Genomic DNA, 20,843 nt, shown 5'->3' on the forward strand with positions numbered 1-20,843 from the left:
TCTGCTGTCATATTTCCCAATGCCAGAGTCGGGAGCCTCCACCAGTCCCCTTGGTGACCTCTGCAACAACAACCAGTTGCTCAAGAAAGGAGGGGGTAAAAAAATAATAAAAAATAAAAGTCAGATCTTGCAAAGCCAGAAGGGAGAAGCTGTGTAGCAAAGCCCCCTGAGAAGCACTCGGGGCCTCGGCGTGGCCCGTGGAGCAGCTCTGCCGTGCCGGCCGGTACCTGTGCCGGGCAGATGTCCGGGGCTGCAGCTGGCGAGCTGCAGGTGCTGCTGAGGGCCAGCGTCCCTGGGCAGGACGTGCTGCCTGCTCCACAGGCAAACCTCAGCCTGGTTCGCTGGGGCTCATCCTCAGTGCATCCCTCCCTCCCTCCTTCCCTCCCTCCCCTGCCTCTTTCTCACCGAGATCCTGTGCAAGGTGGTGCTATAGTAACAGACACAATACCTGTCCTCAAGCCACTCCAGTTCGCTAATAAGACCTCATCTATGGCACAGGCCAGAAGTTTATTAAATATTTACGAGTCCTTTCTGCAGGGAGGGAATTACTACAAGCTATAGTTCCCATTCGCTGTGTACCCTCCAGCCAGGGGAGGCCCCCTACCCCAGTGCACTTGCTGGTTTGAACCCAAAGCTGCCTTCCCATGTCTGGTCATTTATTATTGATGTTGCTGGGCCCTTGGGCAGACAGACGTGGAGGTGCATTGGTGCGATGCTGTTTGAATACGCAATGGAAGACCAGCCATAAATTAAATCCATTGCATTTTTAAAACACAGAGTGGGTCAAAGAGGTGAAGCAGTCCAATTCGGTGTGACTTCATGACGACAACACACTTCTCCTAGCATGGCAGAAAGTATTTAATGAAAACTCTTGTGAAAATGCAGCCCACCACTCCACTGATTGTGCCTACACATTGGCTGGGGTCAAAGGAAGAATTTCTGCTTTTGGCAAGGCCTCAGATATTGGATTTGGGATATGGACAACAAGTAAAAAAAAAAAAAAAAAGAAAAAACAAAACAAAACAAACAAAGAAAAACAACCAAACAACCAAACAAAAAACCCAAAACAATTTAATATATCCCATCTCTATCAGCCTCTCCCTTTAGGTGAGGGGGAAGGCAGAAACCTTGTAGATGGCTAGGAAAATGGAGAGCTTTGAATTTGGCACATTACCTCACTCCTACAAGGACAGTTAAATTAAGAGCCTGTCAGTGCCTCATCAGGCCACGAGCACAAGAAGAATTGATTTTCCCTGGAAGTCCCCAGCTGAGAGTTGCCATGTGGAGGCCAGGCAGCTGCCTGCCCACCAACCCCAGCTCCTGTTGTGCCACAGGCCACCTGGTGTCCCTGAGCCAGTGGCCATGGCTCTGGTCCCTCCCTCCTGCCCTACACTGTCCTTATCCTTTCAGGCTCAGGGGCCACACTTTCGCCCTAACTTCTGTTCAGAGCTTGGTCTATCCAGACTCTAAAGAGAGAGGGGAGAAAAAAAGAAAGCCAGAAAGCAATTCCTCCAGAGATAGGAACTGGATCTGCGTTCTTTTCACTTACAAACTCCTCATTTGGGTGTTTGAACTGAAGGAGTAGGTTTGAGTGGGATGTAAATCTGGGCCAAAGCAGCGCAAGGACTATGCATCCACCACTACATTCCTCCCCAGTCTCTGGGTTTTAGAAGTCTCCATAATACAAACACCAAATGCCTGGATTGTCCCAGCTCCACTTTGAGGTAGGCAATGTTGGAAAATACACTTCCCCAGGGTTATGTGAAGCAGGCAAACACCTTTCACTGAAATCCTTTATTCCTAGTATGAACCAGGAGGGGAGAAGAGAGGGAGGGAGCATACTTAGGAGCTGAGAGTTAGGCTTTGCTGCAGTCTCTTTTGTTGCAGCTCTGGTTAGAGTTTCTTTATCTGCTTTGAATAATTCATGTGATGTCGAGAAGTGTTGGCTCAGCACAGCCAACACATTTGTCCTTGCAGAACAGTCCTTCCATAGCAAGCATCTAGAGCATGGGTACCTCCAGATCTCAGCACTACCTACCCACATGCCTCTAGCAGGGCTTCACTGGGTGTATTTCTGTCTAGTTGGGTTGAACAGCAACTGCTCTCACTGCCGAATCAAGGAGCGACCAGTAACTCTCCCTGAAGCTTGTCCTGCTGCCCTGGGAACAGCTGCACCTCCTCTTCCTCCTCTGCCTCCTCCTACTCACACTGCTCAGGCTTGAATCTGGCCATCTCCAAACTGAGCAAAAGGAAGAAATTCCTCCTGGTTCCTCACTCCAGACCCCTAGCCCTGGTTTACTGCTGGGGTGTGCCAACAGGCGAAGCAGCAAGGTCACCACAATGGAAAGGCCCAACACAATCACATGTGTGCATTAAAGCATCCTCTCCAATTTTCACCAGGCACACAGATAATGAACCCCAGCAGGCCAACTGCCAGACACCAGAGGTATGTATGGGTTTAGGAATATATATATATGTGAAACAACATCATGAAATTTTCTTCCATTTAAACAAACATGTATTTGCTGGTGTTTGAGATAGTTTCCTGAATGCTCTTATGGCAGCTGAACACCTGAAACTGTGGAAGAACCCAGCTCCAAACTGGAAATGGTGTGAACTTCAGTGCAAGGAATTCACTTTAGAAGACTGAACCTCAGGTTGGAAAGTGGTATTCAAAACACATATTTCCTGGCAGCTGTGGAAAAAAGGATTTTATCTTGCCATGCTTTCTGGGCTTCTGGTCCTGGTTTGCATAAAGAGAGCACAGAGCAGATACAAGAAAGGGGTTATGCTTAAAATTTAATGCTTTGTTCACTTATCTACATATTCTCTAGTTGCATTTAGCACACATATCTGAAGTCTGTCCTTCACTCATTTGGGACTGATTCAAGTAGCTCCCTCAGAGATATATCCTGGCTGGCCCCTGGCAGGGTACTTGCCCCTCGTGGGTGTAGATGTCTCTCATTAGCAATACCACCTGCCTCACCATTAACGGAATTACACATTTCTCACAGCAGGTTTCCTCTCTCCCCTGTCTTTACTCTTTGCAATCCTTCACTGCCTGCACTTCTGCAGTGCTGCAGCAGTAGCCCTTTTTGAAATTCACTGACTCTTTCTCTAAGGTCTGAAGAAAGCATGTTACTCATGCATCTCTGTGGGGAGGCAGCTCGACAGGAGCAGTGCTGCTTCTCTGTTTCCTCCTCTTCAGGCTCACAGAGTAGCAAAGCGCCTGGATTCCAAAACACTGCTGCAGAGACTGTCACACCAGCTTTGCAGTGCCCTGTTCCTGCTGGAGCACCATCCACAGGGGCGCTACCCAATTCCCAACAATGAGCTGGGTGAGGCCATGGCAATACCTATGTGACTAATCCCAGCACACATTTTGGAGCATCAGCTGAGGAACTCTTTCTTCCTAGATAAGACCTAATATGATAACCCTTATGGACCCAGTTGTCATTGTTACTACTTTTTTCTTTCCTGATTTAACCCTATGCCCTAATTTTCTTTTTCAGAAATTATACCACATTGTGATCCTCCTTTTGCTATCTCAGACCTTTTCAAAACACAGCGAATAACATACATGTAAGTCTGCTGCTTGCAAGCTGGAGGCTAAGTCCAAGACACAGCATTTGCCTACACTTGCAAAGAAATATTTTGCAAAATTAAAACTATATAACTCACATAACTTGTAGATTCTACTGAAACTACAGGCTCCTATCCCCAAAGACCACTAGTAAGTGTGTTAAAACCGTATTTTAGACCCAAGATAGACCTAAACCATCATGCAGACAGCCGCTGCTGTGGGCTCATATACCATCATTACCTCAGGTGCTCAAGAGTAAAGTGAATTGCAAGAAAACTTGAAACGGATCAAGTGCACATACAGGAGATGTGCCTTCCTAACCATAGCTGTGCCTTGCAGACACAGGGCTTGATTCAGAGTAAGAAAACCAAGCATGCAAATATCAGAACTAGCAATAAACATAACTTATGTGGAAGAGTAGTTTCTAGTAAATGTACACCTAGAGGCTATCAAATTTTTTAGTTATTTCGTTTGTTGAAAAGCCTTGAAAAAACATCTTTATGCTACTCCTACCTATGATTCCTCAACATAATGGATGGGGTAAACTTTGCCACATTTAAGAGAGATTTTTGCTACTGGTTTCAGTGCAGACTGGATAGCATAGACATTTTATGTGCCGATTGTCTTGCAAGCAGCCACTTCTCCTAATGCTTGTAAAATATAAAATTTTGAACTCTTTACAAATGTTTAATTATCACAGTAATTGACACCCTGACACTGACATCCTGGGAAAGTCAATTTAACCTTTTGGTGTTTCTGCTGAATTAACACAAAGATGCTTCACATTGTGCTGAGCAATCAGCCTTAACAGTAACCAAAAGCTGCTGGGGTCTTCCAGTGGAAATACACGAGAATAACTCTGTGAATTTTTAATCAGTTTCTTTTCAGTTCAAGGCCATGTGATCACATCCCTGGTGCTTGTGAGATGATTTTTGTACCACAGCTTGCTCTTGTTATCTGGAGGAACCTTCTTTAATTAACGCAAGAAAACTTTGCCTTTTTAGCTCTCACCAAGAGCTCAAAGGCTAGAAAAACCTGAGTGACCTCTCTTCCTAACTGAAGATTTCTTAAAATTAAATTGAATTAAAACATTCTGATGTTTCAAAACTAAGCCTCTTTGAAAGTTTTAAATGCCTCCATATCTTCCAAATGGAGCAAAGTAATTAAGCAGAGATAATGAATACTGGTTTCACCTGCACATAGGCCTTAGGGTTGGCAGACTTTAATGTTCACAGCACTGTAAGTTTGACAGTGCTTTGCCCGAGAACAAGGCCTTGGTAAAAGTTGTCTGGTAGCTTTCATTGAATCATGAAATCATTCTTTCAGGAAAAGACCTTTAAGATCATCGAGTCCATCTGTTAACCCACCAGTGCCAAGTCCACCACTAAGCCAATGTCCTTAAGTGGTGCCTAAGAGGTCCACCCAGGTGATAAACATATTTTATTGTTAGGCATGAAACTTTGGGCTGAAGCCAATTCTTCCTTTGTATTTGTATAGTGTCTGGTGTACTGGAGACCCTTATTGTATTTGGCACCTGTAAAAGTCATTGCAACATTACATAAAAAAGAGGGTACTGTAGGAATTCAGCCGACAAGACCTACAGCATCTGACATCAAATAGAAGAGGTGACCTGGGATCCCATGTTATACAAGGGTTTAGAGTAAATGATCGATCTGGTCCCTCAGATTTTGAAACCTATGGCTTTACATCTACAATTTTCTGCCGTAAATGAAGAGGGACTCAAAGACTTCAGAATCCTGGTTTCTATTTTACCACATATGAGAACTGAGTACTTTCCTGCCAGGTTAAAATGCTTTGTGTTGAGTCAGCCCAAATCAATTTTTCAGATGTTGTGTTTGTTTCTCTGATAACTGCAGCAAAACCAGCACTAATTCCAAATGGTTAAAAATTCATCTTTAGTTTTTCACTTCTACTTCCCGACCAGATTGCCAGTAGGAAAGACATTTGATCACAGCTGGACACAAAATAAAAATAGTGGTTCTTAGCATGCTATGTAACATATAAAATAATAATGGAAATAAGAAATCCTATTTATAATTTTCCTTACTGAAAACTGCTAATTAAGTATTCATTTCTTACCTTACACTGTAAGAGGGCTTTAAAAGCATTTCTGTGTGGAAAGTTCCTATGTGAAGTATGTCTATTTCTCCACAAAAAGAAAAAAGGACAGAGCTTCTACACCCTTGCACTAATACAGATACACTTGATGATGATTTCTGTGCCTACAGGAATAGTTTGTTAATTAAAAATAAGTCCATTTTTACTTTCACAAAGCTGTATAAGGAGAGTCTTGTAGCTGGGCAAGAACATTTCTATTATGTTTGAAATTTATTTGGAAGTTCCTTGGGTTATAGTGACACCTTATGGCAGTTTTCTTGCATCTTACAAATAATTTTGAAATTAACATCTCATAACCTTTCACAGCCTGTCACTATCAGCAAGGAACTGCTTTGATGTTTTTAGAAATCTTTTTGTTACAAGTTATTTAAAAGATCATTCCACCTCTTCAAATTTGTGTTTTCCCTTTTCTTCTTACTAGAAAAATACATTCAAAAGTGGAGTGGTCTTTGGTATTGTCTTCTTTCCATGTTTAACAGATAATCTATGCCAGGCAGTACACTTATAATATACTATTAATAACTACCTGTGGTGATATTCACCCAATCGTGAATAGTCGTGATTGATTCACCAAATTATAGCATGTAGCTCATTGTGTTTCTCTAATCCTAGATCTGAACTCTTTAAAAGAAAACATCATGATAGAAGTGAATGATACAATTCTTTCCTTTCAAATACTGTTAGAAACCAAAACTGTGGGATATGAAAATAAAACTCACTACTACATGAAGATCAGAATTCATAAAACCTGCCTTCCTGGGGGCTCTCATTTAAGTGAATTTTCTAGTGTCTAACCAGAGCTATCTCTGCAGCCCTTCCCTCACCTGAAGTGCAAAGTCAGTCTGTCTAATGAGGCAACAGTTACCATAAAACTTACATTAATTCTTTATCTTTGGTATTTTAACAACGCTTTCATCAAACAAGGGTTGAAAGTGGGCAACAGGTTTGAAGTTGCAAAGGGCTGAGAAGGAATGAGGGAGAAGGATGACTGAGCAGTCACATCAATCTTAAAAATAGAGATGAAAATCTATATATGCTCCAGTAGACTTGAAGGGAGAGTTGAGTTTATGCTCAACTGCAGCTAGGGCTTAGTTATGTTAGAATAAAATAAGCTCCAGAATACCTTTCATGCAACCTTATCTCGTTTAAAAATTATGACATAGAGACAGCTTAAAATGATAAATAAACTTTTCTACGAGCAAAATATTTGTTTAAAATTAATATTTTAAGTTCTAACAGATGTGACTAAATCTGTCAAATCTCTTACCATCTATAAATTAAAAAATTAAACCTACATGCCTTTGCCTGTGTTGCAACTTCAGCTCCCAAACCTCTTGGTTCTCAGGTAAAAGGTAATATTTTCATTGATGATGTTAAAAATTGAGGTTCTTCTTTGATTATCCTTAGATGATTCTTGCAGGAGAGTGTAAAACCTAGTCTTCTGAATGTTATGCAAGAAGTGAAGCATTTTAAGAAATTCCATTAAAAAAGGCCAAATAATAATTATGGCAAAAGGTGGATAAAAACCTCCAACCTTAGAAAACTGGTATGTAAGTATAGGTAGGTCACTAAACTTCTACCATTTCTAAGTTTCCAATCATTTCACATCACAACCACAATTTGCAGGAAGAAACTGCAATAGAGCCTAACAGTACAGTTCATAGGCAGGTGTCCTACAGAGGGAAAAAAGAATTTTTTTGAAGTCTAGAGTTCAAATTTTATGCCTAGAATTCTTAGTAAATTGTTTTAGAGCTTGAATAACTAGTATTTATTATTATTTAGCTGCTCTTGGGTTTGTGCATGGATAAGAGTATAAACTGAATTCCTGCTTTGTCAGTTTGGCACAGGAAATCAGAATCCACCTTGTTACTCTATGAGCCATTTTCCAACCTACTGAGCTAGTGCAGTGGTCTCCAGCTGGTAACACAGCTTTACAAATGCTGATATAAAAAAGATTAACCTAAAGTTCTGGTGTATAACAAATCCAAAGGTCAGACTAGAGATATTTAAGTGATGAGACACAATTAGCTGCCAATATCAAAGGATTCCGGGTAAAGAATAAACAACTGCAAAGATCTCCAGCTTTCCCTGCTTGAAGATTTATGCCATCTGAATTAATGAAAGAGTTTATAAAAACATCAACGTTACACCACAACAAACCAACCCAGAACATCTGGATTTCAGCACTTGAAACCTTCTTGCTTAAGAAACGGGTAGAAGTTAGGGATCCTACCAATATCCAGCCATGGAGAGACAAAGAGAACATTTCCAAAGTGAAGGTAATACCAGTCAGATCAGGACTGTGATCAGCTGAGCAAATTAAGGCGGGCATTTTCTCAGCAGGGGGCTGGTGTATGACAGGACTGTGCTCACTTGATGGATACAGCTGTGGAAGGAACGGGTCTGCTGCCATCCTCAGCAAGTGAAAATGAAGAGAGAATTGAAGCCACCTGGCGCTACTTTTCCATTTTCACCGAATCTGTCTTTTTGTTCTACTCTCTTCTCCCATACCACCTCCGGCCAACAATGATGCTTCTAAGCAGATCAGAAGCCAGATGTCTTGTACTTGAAGAATTTGTACCATACAAAAAGCTGAGAACTACATTCCTTCGGAGTGCTGGCAAACTCTAACCTTACAAAGCAGTGTGTCTTGAAAATCGGGATTAGAGAAAGGGCTGGTTTCTGGGTCAATGAGCTGTGAAAACGCAAACTGAGATCACTATGTGTCATCAGAATCCCAGCGTGGGCTTAGAAAAAGTAAATGATAATTTTAGAGGCATCTAGTGTGGCAGCTTTTCCCCAGAACTTTTATCCGTTGCATGAAAGCAGTATTGATGACATTTTACAAATGTCTGGACAGCAATCTCTAAGAAACGAACATGAAAGTATGTAGGATAATGTATTTCAAACAAAATGTACAGGGAAAGAGTTTTCTACAGAAGTTACTATTAATTAATTTAATGACAATTTTTAATAAAAATTTCTTCCAACGTGAAAATATGAAAAGTTCATTTATTTCCATAGGCAACCTAATTCAGAATACAAAGTAGTGTGTATTTCTCAAAACTGTCACTGTACCTCTTACATAGCTTCAAAGTAACTGATCTAAAAGTTGATATGAGAATAATTCTGGTTTTGAAGAGCTGTCCAATAAACCAGATATACACTGATGCCATGCTATGACAGTTCTATTTATGAATCACGGCTGACACAACAATATCATTTTATAAATCTCATGAGAATTTTAATGTTTTACAATCAGAACATAAATCTGCCACTAGTACAGAGACTGTACAATTAGACAAATAAACAAGTATTAAATATTTTGCTCAAGGCCTGAGTTCACTATAACACATTTTGATTTACAGCTTCATCTCAGGAATCTGTACAGCAGTTAGACCTGTTTCAGAGAACTTAAAGACAGTACAACTTCGGGGCTTGTTTGTAATGTTGATACAAGGGTGAGGCCTTAATGGCAAGAGGATTTGGTGTACGAATCCAAGGTTTTACTGCCTTGTGTAATTTCCTTGCAAAGCAGTCAAAACCTAATGGAAGGTAAGGTACAAGTCAGAACCTCACTTGAAAATCAGCTAACTCATCTGAAATTCTCCAGATAGGTTTTCTCACAGCTATTTCAAAGGAAAAGTTCACAATGAATATATAAAATGCAGCATATCTCTTAACAAAGAAAAAAAAGGGTTACATATACAACAGGGTACTTTTTTTTTCTGTACTCCCCCTCCCTATTCTTCTTTTGTTGGAAATGGCACAAATCAGCAATATCCCACCCAGCCCCAGTAAAAAGCCCCTAATCAATACACAAAGGTCACTCTAAAGTCCAAAACCTTTACTGTAATGCAAGATCCAGTGTTCATAAACTTACGTTTTAAAAACTTTCCTTTTCTGCTCAAGTCACATAGATGTAGGCAGACTAAGCATGTATATTTATAACAGATAACACAAGTATCATGTCATTCTTAGCCTGCATGGAAGTTTTATGGAATTTGATTCAAATCTAACTTCTCATTTAGTCTCTGTTTTTTTGGCGCAGTTGAACTGAAAAATCCAAAAATCCTATAATCTATAATATAATCACACTTAAGTATCTACAGATACAGGTAACATAACAACAGAGGTTATAATACAGAAGTCAACATACATTTTTCTTTAAAAGGCCATCAGGGTATTTGTTAAGGTTTCACATAAATGTGAACCAGTTGTAGCTAAAAAGACAAAACAGAAAAGGAAAGTTTTAAAGAATAAGGCTTGAAATGTTGCGCACCTACACATCCAAAAATTCAGCCTTTTACTTGGGAGTACTCAACACCTGTGTAAGGCCACAACTTTCCCACAACATTTCTTATTCACAGTGAGGAGAACATTGTATCTTCATTAAAACAAACCAGGGCATTCTACCCATGTTCCCAGTAAAATTTCTCTCCCCATCTCCCAAATAATTGGTGGATTCCATTACATTTCAAGAGACTCCTCTGGTATTGCTGCCCTCCTGCATAAGCAGCTTCCAAGGCCTGTTCTGTTCCTTATTCACACCACCTGTGTGATGAAAAGGAACAGAAGATTTGTTCCCTCCTCCAGTGACACCTATGCCATTTCACTCCCAGCTTCTCTCAAGAGTCAGAATCACAGGTTTCTAAGCTAATCTGAAACTCAGTAGTTTTAAGGTTCTCCATCAGCCCAAATGGAGGTTTTTCAAGCCTCTAATACAATCCTTCCCTCTGACAGGATTAGTTTGCTTTCTGTGACTGAGTTTTGAGAGGATACTCAGCGGCTTTCCTACTTTAACCCAAATGGAACTAAGAGCTCTAATATGGAAAACACTGCTGTCTTGGTGCAGTCATGTTCATTTAGCATACAGCAGAGCCAGCAAAGCACAACTGATGTATTTAAGATGTGCAGCTATTTTCACTTAGCTTCTCCTTTTGTACTAAATATAATATAGATGAATCACTTAAAGAATAGGAACTTACTCCCTTCCCTTTAGCCCCCCCCCCCCCCCCTTTACAAATGAATGTAAACTAGGTGGGCTGGGCACTTCAGTGCAGACCCTGTTCTCATTTCCACAGCAGAATGAAGATATGCTCACAGTGGGTGAACACAGTGGGTGCTCCCACATTTTTTCCTTTAAATTAGGTTGAATACAAAGGGCAGAAATTTAGTGCAATTTACAGTCTTGCTCAAGGCATTGTAAAGAAGAACAACTTTTTTACCAGGTTACTATTTCATTAACAGCATTTGTAGTTTCTTAATCAGGTACCAATTTCAAACCTGTGTTCTCCATTTTACTTTGCATGAGACCCTCTGCTTCAGGCCAAGCTAGGTGTAACACCGCTTTCCATCCAAGTTCAGATGCAGGAGGCTCCCACAACACCCACATTTTGTAACACTATCCCTTCACCTTCCTCTTTCTCAAAAAAAAAACTTGGATGTGAAGCACAGTCGCTGCTCTCAAACAATTCACTCTGGCCACAACTCTTCCAGCCTCTTGCAGGGCCTCACAATGATGACTTGTAAGTGGAGAGCTCAATTGGACAAGGCTTCCTAAAGAAAAACTATTGTAGCAGGAGCCAAGGGGCATGTGGCCATGGTGACTTACCTCTTGCAAGTCCTCTTTCCTTTAGGTTAAGAAGAAATAATTAGGGAACTTCACACACACTGAGTTTCCTGACACACTAAGCAGGAAGCATCAACATGGAAGGGGGATTGGAATTGCTCATTTTAACTACAGTTTGGTTTTTTTAAATTTTTAAAAACCTGGAAGATTTTGTTAGAAGTTTTATAAGCACCCTTTTCAGTTTTCTTTGTTGTTCTTCTACTCTGGGCATTCTGAAAATGGCAGCAAACAAGAGAAATCGAAATTATGTTCTCTAATATAAATGGAAAAATGTCCTATTGCTTGAGTCAGATAAAGAGCTTATTCCATTGCATTACCACTTCATCAAAGAGCCACTTTTAATTTGAATCTGTAGGGTTTTTTTTTACTTTGTTCTTACAAAATAGATTATATTCTCATACAGCCCATGCCAAAAGCACATACCCCAAACCACACAGTTTAGGAGGTCTAGTATATGAAATCAGATCAATTTTTTTCACTTAACTTTCCCTGCAATAGGTTAAACTAAATCCAGTTCTGAAAAGCCCCCAGTCCAGAGAGACCAGTGACTGAAACCCCAGATCAGGACACTGACTTTTACGACTGCCCTTGCCATAGATGTATTAATTTAATACATTGTAGAGTCCTATGAGATGTTGCTTTTAATATAAACTTATTTTCCAAAAAATTTAGAGGAATACAGATTCAAGTAATTCTTCAAAGGCTTGCCTTAGGTTAGCCTAACAAAACACAGCTTTCAGGAGTTGACATAAAAGACGACATTAGTGTGATTGAGAGCATAGAGTGCCAGCCACCATAAATGAACTTAAATAGTTCAACAGTTCTAGTTTTGTATTTAAATTTACACAGGTATTTTAACATAACCTACAATGCTTACCACAAATATTAACAGCACATAAGCATCACAATATGTTAGGTATTGTTTTCTAGACCACAAATTCATTGGTCCCAAGTATGTTAAAATAACAGGACTAACACAGCAGCTATAATACATAAAGGATTCTTTAAGAAATATGCTTAATGCTATAACTGCTTAGAACTGTGGAAGTATAACAAAATACAAGTCATATTTACAGCATAAGGCCCTTTGGTTTCTTAAGCAGCAAATGAAAGAAGAGTTTCTTCAGTGAAAGGCTTTGAAAAATAAAGCAGGTAGGCTTTCCGTAAAAAAGGTAACTAGTTCTTTCCTTCTCAAAATAACCATTTACAGTCTTCAAAATACTAGTTAAGAAAGCTCTCGAAATTCTTAGGAAAAAAAAGTTAAAACCCAACAGTAGTATCTGACAGAGCAGAGATTCCATCATGGGCAAGCTGAACATACACCTTCTGGGAAGTAGAAGAAACTACTACTTGGATTTCTTGAGACCTTTATTGAATTTAGAGTAATACAATAAAAAGGATCTGAAATACCTGTGAATTTATCATATATTCTAGAGCTTACAAATCCGTATTTGAGAAATCACTTAATGTCAATCTATCCTTCATAAGGACTTGATTTAAAACAAAATTAAAATGAAATAGTTCACTCTAGTCAAGGCAATTTATGGCAGTCTGCTTTTTCACACAACCCTGTGCAACTTTTATATAGCGATCCTTTTTAATCTTCTCAATTGAGCCCAAAATTATTTATTAATTCAAGATATTTCTGTATAACTATATAACCTGTGTTTAGTTACACAGCTGGGGCAGTCAACATGTGAATTTTACATTTACATTCATTTTGTGAAGTTTCATAACTACAATTATTCTTTTTACACATCTGTTAGAAGCAGTATCATATTAGCCAAAACAATGGAATATATAGTAAACGTGATGAAATCACCACATGTATTTTAAAATCCAGCTTAAGTGGTATGTTGCTTTTGCTATGGGGCTTCTAACAAGGATCTGGCATTACAAAAAGAGATTGTAATCCAGCATGACCTTTGAAGCAGTGTTCTTACTCTGTTCCAAACCTGAACCACATTTTAGAACAACTCCTTATGCCTTACGAATCTTGTTACAGTTTACTACCACATTCATTACATTAGCTTACATGAGAGAAGGAAGTCAAAATATGCTCCCTTCTTAGTCTTGCCCCCACTTATCGGTTAGAGTTCTCTCTGTATAATTCAGCTATCAAAAGTTTTGGGCCAGCGTAAGAATTTTCTTTTCGCAAACTGTCATAGGGCAAAATGACAGCTTGTTTCAAATCCAGGCAATACAAATAATTCTCTAGGTTTGCATCCACTAGCATCATTATCCCCTAAGTATTTTTGCTTAACTTAAGAAACAAAATTTTGTAGGAAATTTCATAGGAGTTGACTGAGTTCACCTATGAATAATTTTGATATACTTCTTTTTCAGTTGAATATACGCATCCTACCTTCAGTACTCTCATGTTGGTAAAGAGACAAAAGACCTTTAGCATGTAAGATGACTTTGCACTTACACAATTCCACTGCAGTACCAGGTGAATGCAACATCAGCCTTTTCTCCTGTCCAAAAGTCATTACTTTGCTGGGTTGAAAGTTTCCCCGAGTCATGCTTTTACTAATCAAAACAAGATGTTAATCAGCTTACCCATGATCCAAATTTCATCCATCTTTGAAAGAAGAGAACAAAACATTTTACCCAAAAAGATCTTTTAAGTCATTGCTAGCTGAACTGCTGTTTGTCATTGTGTTTGCTGGTTGTGAGAAGTTCTGAGGAGAAAAGAAAGGATTACCCTGTATGCCAAAGCCCGGCTGTCCTATCATGTTCATCTGAGGTCCCAAGGCTGTATTGCTCGTGTTCGGGGACCCTGGAGGTGGCACAAACTGATTAACCCACTGGCTTGATTTCTGCTGAGCCAACTGTTTCATGCTAACTTTGGGTTTTTGAGGACCAAAAAGATTATCTAAAGCAGACATATCAGGGGGTCTGTTTTGTTGTGTCAGTGGAGAGATTGCAGATGCAGCATTCATAGGACTGTAATTTGGCATACTGGCAGGTGGTACAATGTTCATCTTGGTTGCTCCTGCACTTGGACCACTGAAGAAATTCTGAGTGGCAAGACCTGCTCCCATAGTGAATCCAGCAGTCTGAAACCCCATATTTGTGTTTAGTCCGTTTGTCATATTTCGTTTTGTGTTGTCAATAGGTGATGAAAATCCCATTCCAACACCCATAGAAGGAACAGAAGAGAAGCTGTTTGAAGATGCAACTTGAGCTTGGTTGATAGGACGGCTACTCAAAGACGACATATTATCTATCAAGGTATCTGTCAAGTCTTTTGTCTGCAAAACACATAAAATGCAGTTAAATGTTTTTCCTGTAAAGACATTCTAGCAACAGTATTTTATCATTACTCCTGCAGACCTGGCGGTAGGTTTTCAGAAATTAGAATTGACTGCATGGAATTGGGCATGAAATGTAATAACACACAAGAGAGACTGGATTATTTTTGTGCTTTGCTGCTTAGAACTAATTGTTACGCAGCTTTAATTTGACATCTAAGACTACACAAAAAGTACTACTGTGACTACTTGCTTAAATGCCTCATTCCTATCCCCAAATCCTTCATTTATTTACTTAATAAACTCTTCAGAGAAATACCTTTCTTAATATGTCCTTTCCTTATCTAGAATGATAACCCTCTGATAATAATGACACCCTTGGAAACTCTAGGAATTTAAAAAGTGGGGAATAGTGCTAACTATGCAAATGGATGGCACATGAAAATTTCATTTAGCTTTTCTCAGCTGTGCCACTGTACCACCAGAGAAAACAAAAGTGACTCACAGGAGGAAGAAATGCTAAATGCATATAGCCCTTGAAAAAGCATCAGAGTTCCAATGGAAACAGTGCAGTTGCTTGTTCTCTCTCACCTGCTTCACTGGAGGGGTTACTGTAGTTGTTTGGGGCTTAAGAGGTTGCTGGCTTTTCAGTTTCTGTGCCTGTTCTTGTTCTTTAGCTAACTTCTGCTTCTCTTCCAGTGTAAGTGAGGCCTTAAAAGGGAAAATAGAAATAGGAAGTTGCTCAAAATGGTTATTCTTTCATACGTATTCTGTACATTCATATTTTTATTTCATAATAGCACGCTCGTTTCAGTAATATGTGGCGAACAATACAATTATTTACACAAAAGAGAAAGCCAATAAGCAAAATCTATTATAATATTTACCATATTGCTAGAAAGTACTTAAAGCAAATATATATAATACTAAAAGTAGCATAATGAGAAATTTGGGCAGATCTCAAATAGAAGAGATATATCAACAAAACCACTTTAGCGTTGTTTCCTTAATATTGGGAATAACAAAAAGCATTCTTCTCAGTTTTTGTTTTTATATGGTTACTAACTTGATACAGAAATGCAATTGACCATGGAGCTGAAAAGGGAATTTAAATTTAAAACTGCTCAAGAGTCTTTTGAGGATTTTAACTCTATTTTTGATAATTATGAAGGATAAAATAATTTAATCATTCCCCCTTAGTCTAAAATTAGTGAGAGGATTCAGATAACTAGAAAGAGAAATGATAAAATATGTAGATTCTGGGGAGCCATTTCCATAATTATTAGCATGAAAATAATTTCACAATAGTTAAAGCTTGTATTATGTTATGCTGTGTTTTTCCTTTGCTTCTTGTATTTAACCCCAAATTGACTGTTTTCACTTAACTTTGAAAGGTACAGGGAAAGTCAGTCTCTGCTACAACTTAAAATTCTACATTTTATCTTCATTTCTGTTTGTCATTTTATCATAAGGACCCCTATTTTGTTTTGCAATAAATCCAGTGGTGAAGTTTTAGTCTCATTTAAATCTATACTTAAGGGAAAGAAAATGACCACAAATTTATAATCCTAATTGCTGCCTACTATGTACAAAGCTATTTTCAAGGAAAGGCTCACATGGAAATCAAAGGATATGATTTGAACATTTTTCATGGACCTTCTCACATGACTGTGCAGCGGTGTGCTATATAAAAGCAGTTTGTTTCTTTACTAAAGCTTTAAATATGGTACATATTTACATGCATTGTTTTTCTGCAACCCTATCTAATACAACCTTGTATTAGACAGATGGACAAAAAAGAATTACAAAATAAAGTAAAGCACACCTTTCTCTGTATTGATGAAATCTCATTCTCTTTACTATCAGATCCACTAGTTAGAAGGTCAGTTCCATTATTGAATACCTTGTCAATCTGTTTAAGGTCAAAGAAAAAAAACTTTCATTACTTGAAATACTGTAATTTAAGGCTTTGTAAATATCGACTAGATAATTTTAAATTTCTATGTTCTATGTGTAAGTTACATATTACTGCTTACCTGATTGCCTGTACTGCTAGATCTTGCCTCTTCAGAGACACTCATTTGGTTGGCTATATCCAAGGATCTACATAGTGCAGAGTGTATTACAAAAAGACAACTTTGTAATCACATCCACAGCACTGATCTAACAATGCAGATCATTCTTATGCATTTAAATAATACCAAAAAACCGCATTAGGAGAGCGCCACCACTTTTATATAATGCCTTCAGGAGACTGGCAAATATTCCTATGATAAATAGTAAACACCTCCTAATCATTTCTCTTGGTCTTTATTACTCCCTTTGAGCAGGGTGACCCAGACTTCAGATATCCCCAAATTATTTTGCCTCAGAAATCTCATATCAAACTCCATAAAATAGCTCCAAATACTTTTAAAAAAATCACAGCCTTCTAAAAGGCTGCAATGTTTATGTTTCTCTGGTACGTATTATTTCTCAGCAACTACAGGAAAGCAATTTAGCACATAGAAGCAAATATTCTGACAACTGTGCTTATCTGAGGTAATTCTCAACTACTGAACTTATAATAACCTAATTTTTTAATGATATGGCTAGAGTTTTCTAACACTTGCCAAAAAATTACTACTTCTCCAATATAAACATTAACACTTACTTCTGTTGCTCTTGCATGACATGAAGTTGCTCAAGTTTCGTTTTATGCTCTGCTTCCAATCTGTTGAGCATATCTTTTATAACACAAATGAAAGAATTGAACTGGAAAAGAAATATGTAAGAAGTTTGGGTTTTGTAGCAATGGAATTCAAATAGGTGTAACTTAGCAGATAATACCTCATAAACCTACAATACATAATGTCAGATAAAGTGCAGATTTTTAAATAACTTACAATTGACCTTCATTATCGTGCATTACATACAAAACTACAAGCAGGATGCACACTGAAACAGGGAAAAATACAGGCCACTAAAAAAAAATTGAAATGGGGCAATGCAGACAAACCCCCCACATATGAGTATTACCAGATTGATTTTCAAACAAACAAATCAACCTACTATTCCCTTTTCCAATATTTCATAGCAATATAGCATTTTATTTGAATACTTATCATGTCAGTAGCTAACTGCTTTTGCAGGACATTTGGAAAGTGACAGTATTAATTTTTAAATTTTACACCAGATCAGGTAAATACACTGAAAAATAACAAGCTTCAATCACACAAATACAGTAAACCTGGCAAGGGTTTTGGTATGTCTGTGTCTGTTGTAAAAACAAACAATACTGTAGTGGGTTTGTTTTTACAACAGACACAAACATGCAGTAATGTACGAATTTTTTATGACAACAGTTTAAATTTATTCTCTGATAACTGTCAAGTAAAAGCATGGAAAACAGTCATGTTCCTACCTGATTGAGATTAAGATTGTTCTCAATACTAAGAGGAATCAGATGGGGCAATACTTTTCCTGCAAGCTGTTCTTTGGTAATTCCCAACTTCTTGTGAGTAAATGTACATTTGTAAATACCTAACACATAACATCAAAATAGCAAAAATTGTTAAGTTCAGTAAACAATGTGAACAAACCCAAAGTAGCACACTCATATATGTATTGATCATCTGAACAATCACTGTGTTTGTGTGCAAGCAGGGACAAACATGACCAAGAGAATCAGAAAGGCTAACTACTGATCCACAACAAACAGCAAGAGGCTTTGCTACAGTTCAGAACAAGAGGATGTCCAAAGTCATATTTTGCAGTTGTGAAACCTGGTTATTAGTCAATGTATTGTTCTGGCCAATTATCTGAGAATATACATCTTTGACAGATCATGTGCAAGTGAGTTACCACAAACTAACACACTGCCACTTGAGAAATCAAGCTGCATTAACTAAGGATGTGTTCTCTCCTGGCACAAGTAGCTAGGATTAACTATCATCCTGCTCTCATTTACAAACACTATTACCTAGAAGGTAGGGGCTGGGTTACATGTAGGATCAGAACTCATGCATAATCTTTATCTGTTTTAAGATCACTGAAAAAAGAATCCTGACAGGCATGAGAGACCCAGTGTTAAGCCCACACGTTCTGTAGTGTTTCTAACAGGAAGAGTCCTCTGCTTAAATAGTCCATCTCTGGTGGCAAACACTGAACATATGAGCATAAAAGACACAGCAGCTTTCCTCTATGGTAGTTACCAAGACAAAGAAGATAAAGGATGGTATTAGGATTCTGGAAGAAGGGAGAGCCTGAGTATATAAAACTGTTTCAGCCTATCATTTCCAACTTAGGATTCACTTACTCACTGTACCTGAGTAGAATTCAGGATTAACACAAAGCAAAAAATAGTGTCCCTTATTCTTAGATAGCAAATGTAAGTCGAAGCTGCAAGGATTAAGGGAAACAGGCAGCTTTAAATCAGTACAGGTAAGATGCCTTCTTGCTGCTTTTGAGCAAATAAAAATAATGCTGCCATCACATATTAGTACAGTGTTTAATGAGGGTTATTGGCAGTGCAGCTCAGCTGTTACAGTTGGTCTACACCACTTTGGTGTCAGCAAGAAAAATGGTCACTGTCTTCCAGACTTGGCCAAGTAGTCACACCTCCTTCTTGGCAGTGGCTCTGGTCATCTGGACTCCTTAAGTCCATTCAATTTGCTAAACTCACACAACCTGAGATAGGCAAGCACCAAGTGGCAGTAGGAAAGCTCAAGTAGGAGTGAGGTCTCCCATTCCAGAAGTACCAAGCCATTAGGTTTTGTTAGTCATTTTGTGAGACCTCACCCAGACTGTGTTCCATTTCTGTGCACAGGCACCACTGTGTGCCTAAACGTCCAACAAAATGAGTCTAACAAAACCTGCAGTAAAGAACAGTAGATTTGTACACCATCACTTATAGCATCTGCCATCAAGAGTGGAAGAAGAAGGCAACAGTAACATCTCGAAAGCTCCAGCCAGGAGCTCAGCATCTGAAAGACAGCTCAGACACTCTTCTGAAGAAAACTGCCTCTCTGACTGTGTGGAGCATGCAGTTCATGTAAGTGTCACAGCCCAAGAACTGCAATGAGTACTCAGGAACTGCACTGGGCCCTGAAGACTAAAAATATATGTACTAGTGCTCAGATGACATATATAAGGTAACTGAACAGGGACATAACTCTAGAACCAGAAATAGGAAGTTTTTAAAAGTCATTTTAGGGATACACTATGTAAACATGCTCAATGATAACATAGAAAGTTTTCAGATTTACAATATCAAACCACAAAAGAGAAAGTTGGAAATATTAGTTACCTAAAATTCCCATGAGCACCGCAGGTTCCTTTGATGGAATTTGTTGAAGAAAAGGTAAAATATCGTCAAGCACAAACCATTTATCCAAGTACTCCAAAATCTTGCCCAAGCACACTAGTGAGTTTACCCGGACCTGTGAAGTATGGTAAGAATGAAACAAACTCTTTATTTAGAGAAAAAAAACCCCAACAACTTTACAAAAGTCATAAGAAAACCTTTGTACTGAAAAATTCAAGACAAGTTAAAAAATGCTTTTGTATCATGAAAGAAAAACACTTGTTTTTATGCTCACAAAAACTTGGCTTTTCTGCATGACAAACACTGTCAGTGTGCATTACTGTGGAACCCAGTTCGGTGATTTTTACAGTATTATTAACACAGTAAGTTGTTAACAACTTTAAAAATTATTGAAGAAGTAAACGGTGCTTTTGCACTTGTAAGAAGCATTTAAAAAAATTTCAGTAAGAAATCAGAACATATTGATAGGCTTTTCTTTAAAGATGCAACATGGTAAACCCAAAGTAATTAAAAGTTACAACATTTTCTGAAGACTAGAGAACATTACTATGATACTCACAGCAAGAGAAGAAGTTTGCAAACATGCATTCTTAATTCTTGGAATTAACGAATTTTTCATTGATGGGTAATCTATTAAATTGGCAAACGTGGGAATTATGTTTAGGCAAAGCTCCTGCAAGAAAAAAATTCCACACAAGTTTAGAAAGAAACATGCATATTTATTATAAAATTAGTACTAATATAACTCAATATCAGTTGGCTTGAAATGTCTTCTTAAGCTTTCCTTTTAAGGAAATATTTAAGGAAATATGTTCAACTAAGCTGACCATAATCTATCAGACTCACTTAAAAATAGCTAGAATAATAAAGCATCATATGTATACAGAACCTTCAAAAATGGATTTTAGAAAAAAGAGCATTCGTAAA

General features: G+C 38.3%; 1 protein-coding gene across 3 annotated transcripts in view; it reads right to left on the reverse strand.

Annotated features, from left to right (window-relative positions):
* Positions 1-13,834: 13,834 nt before the first annotated feature.
* Positions 13,835-20,843, reverse strand: part of SCYL2 (SCY1 like pseudokinase 2) — a 32,055-nt gene continuing 25,046 nt past the window's right edge. For 2 of the 3 annotated variants that reach the window (XM_082280757.1, XM_082280759.1), the window contains 8 exons: positions 20,476-20,589; positions 19,899-20,031; positions 18,015-18,133; positions 17,265-17,365; positions 16,648-16,714; positions 16,437-16,523; positions 15,203-15,322; positions 13,835-14,611 (listed from right to left, as the gene is read on the reverse strand). In XM_082280757.1, coding sequence (XP_082136883.1) covers positions 13,964-14,611; positions 15,203-15,322; positions 16,437-16,523; positions 16,648-16,714; positions 17,265-17,365; positions 18,015-18,133; positions 19,899-20,031; positions 20,476-20,589 — 1,389 coding nt within the window. In that variant the 3' untranslated portion in view covers positions 13,835-13,963. The remainder of the gene's footprint in view (positions 14,612-15,202; positions 15,323-16,436; positions 16,524-16,647; positions 16,715-17,264; positions 17,366-18,014; positions 18,134-19,898; positions 20,032-20,475; positions 20,590-20,843) is intronic. The other variant, XM_082280758.1, reaches the window with a different exon arrangement.

This window comes from Coloeus monedula, assembly GCF_965178545.1.
Source record: "Coloeus monedula genome assembly, chromosome: 4".
Lineage (NCBI taxonomy): Eukaryota > Metazoa > Chordata > Aves > Passeriformes > Corvidae > Coloeus > Coloeus monedula.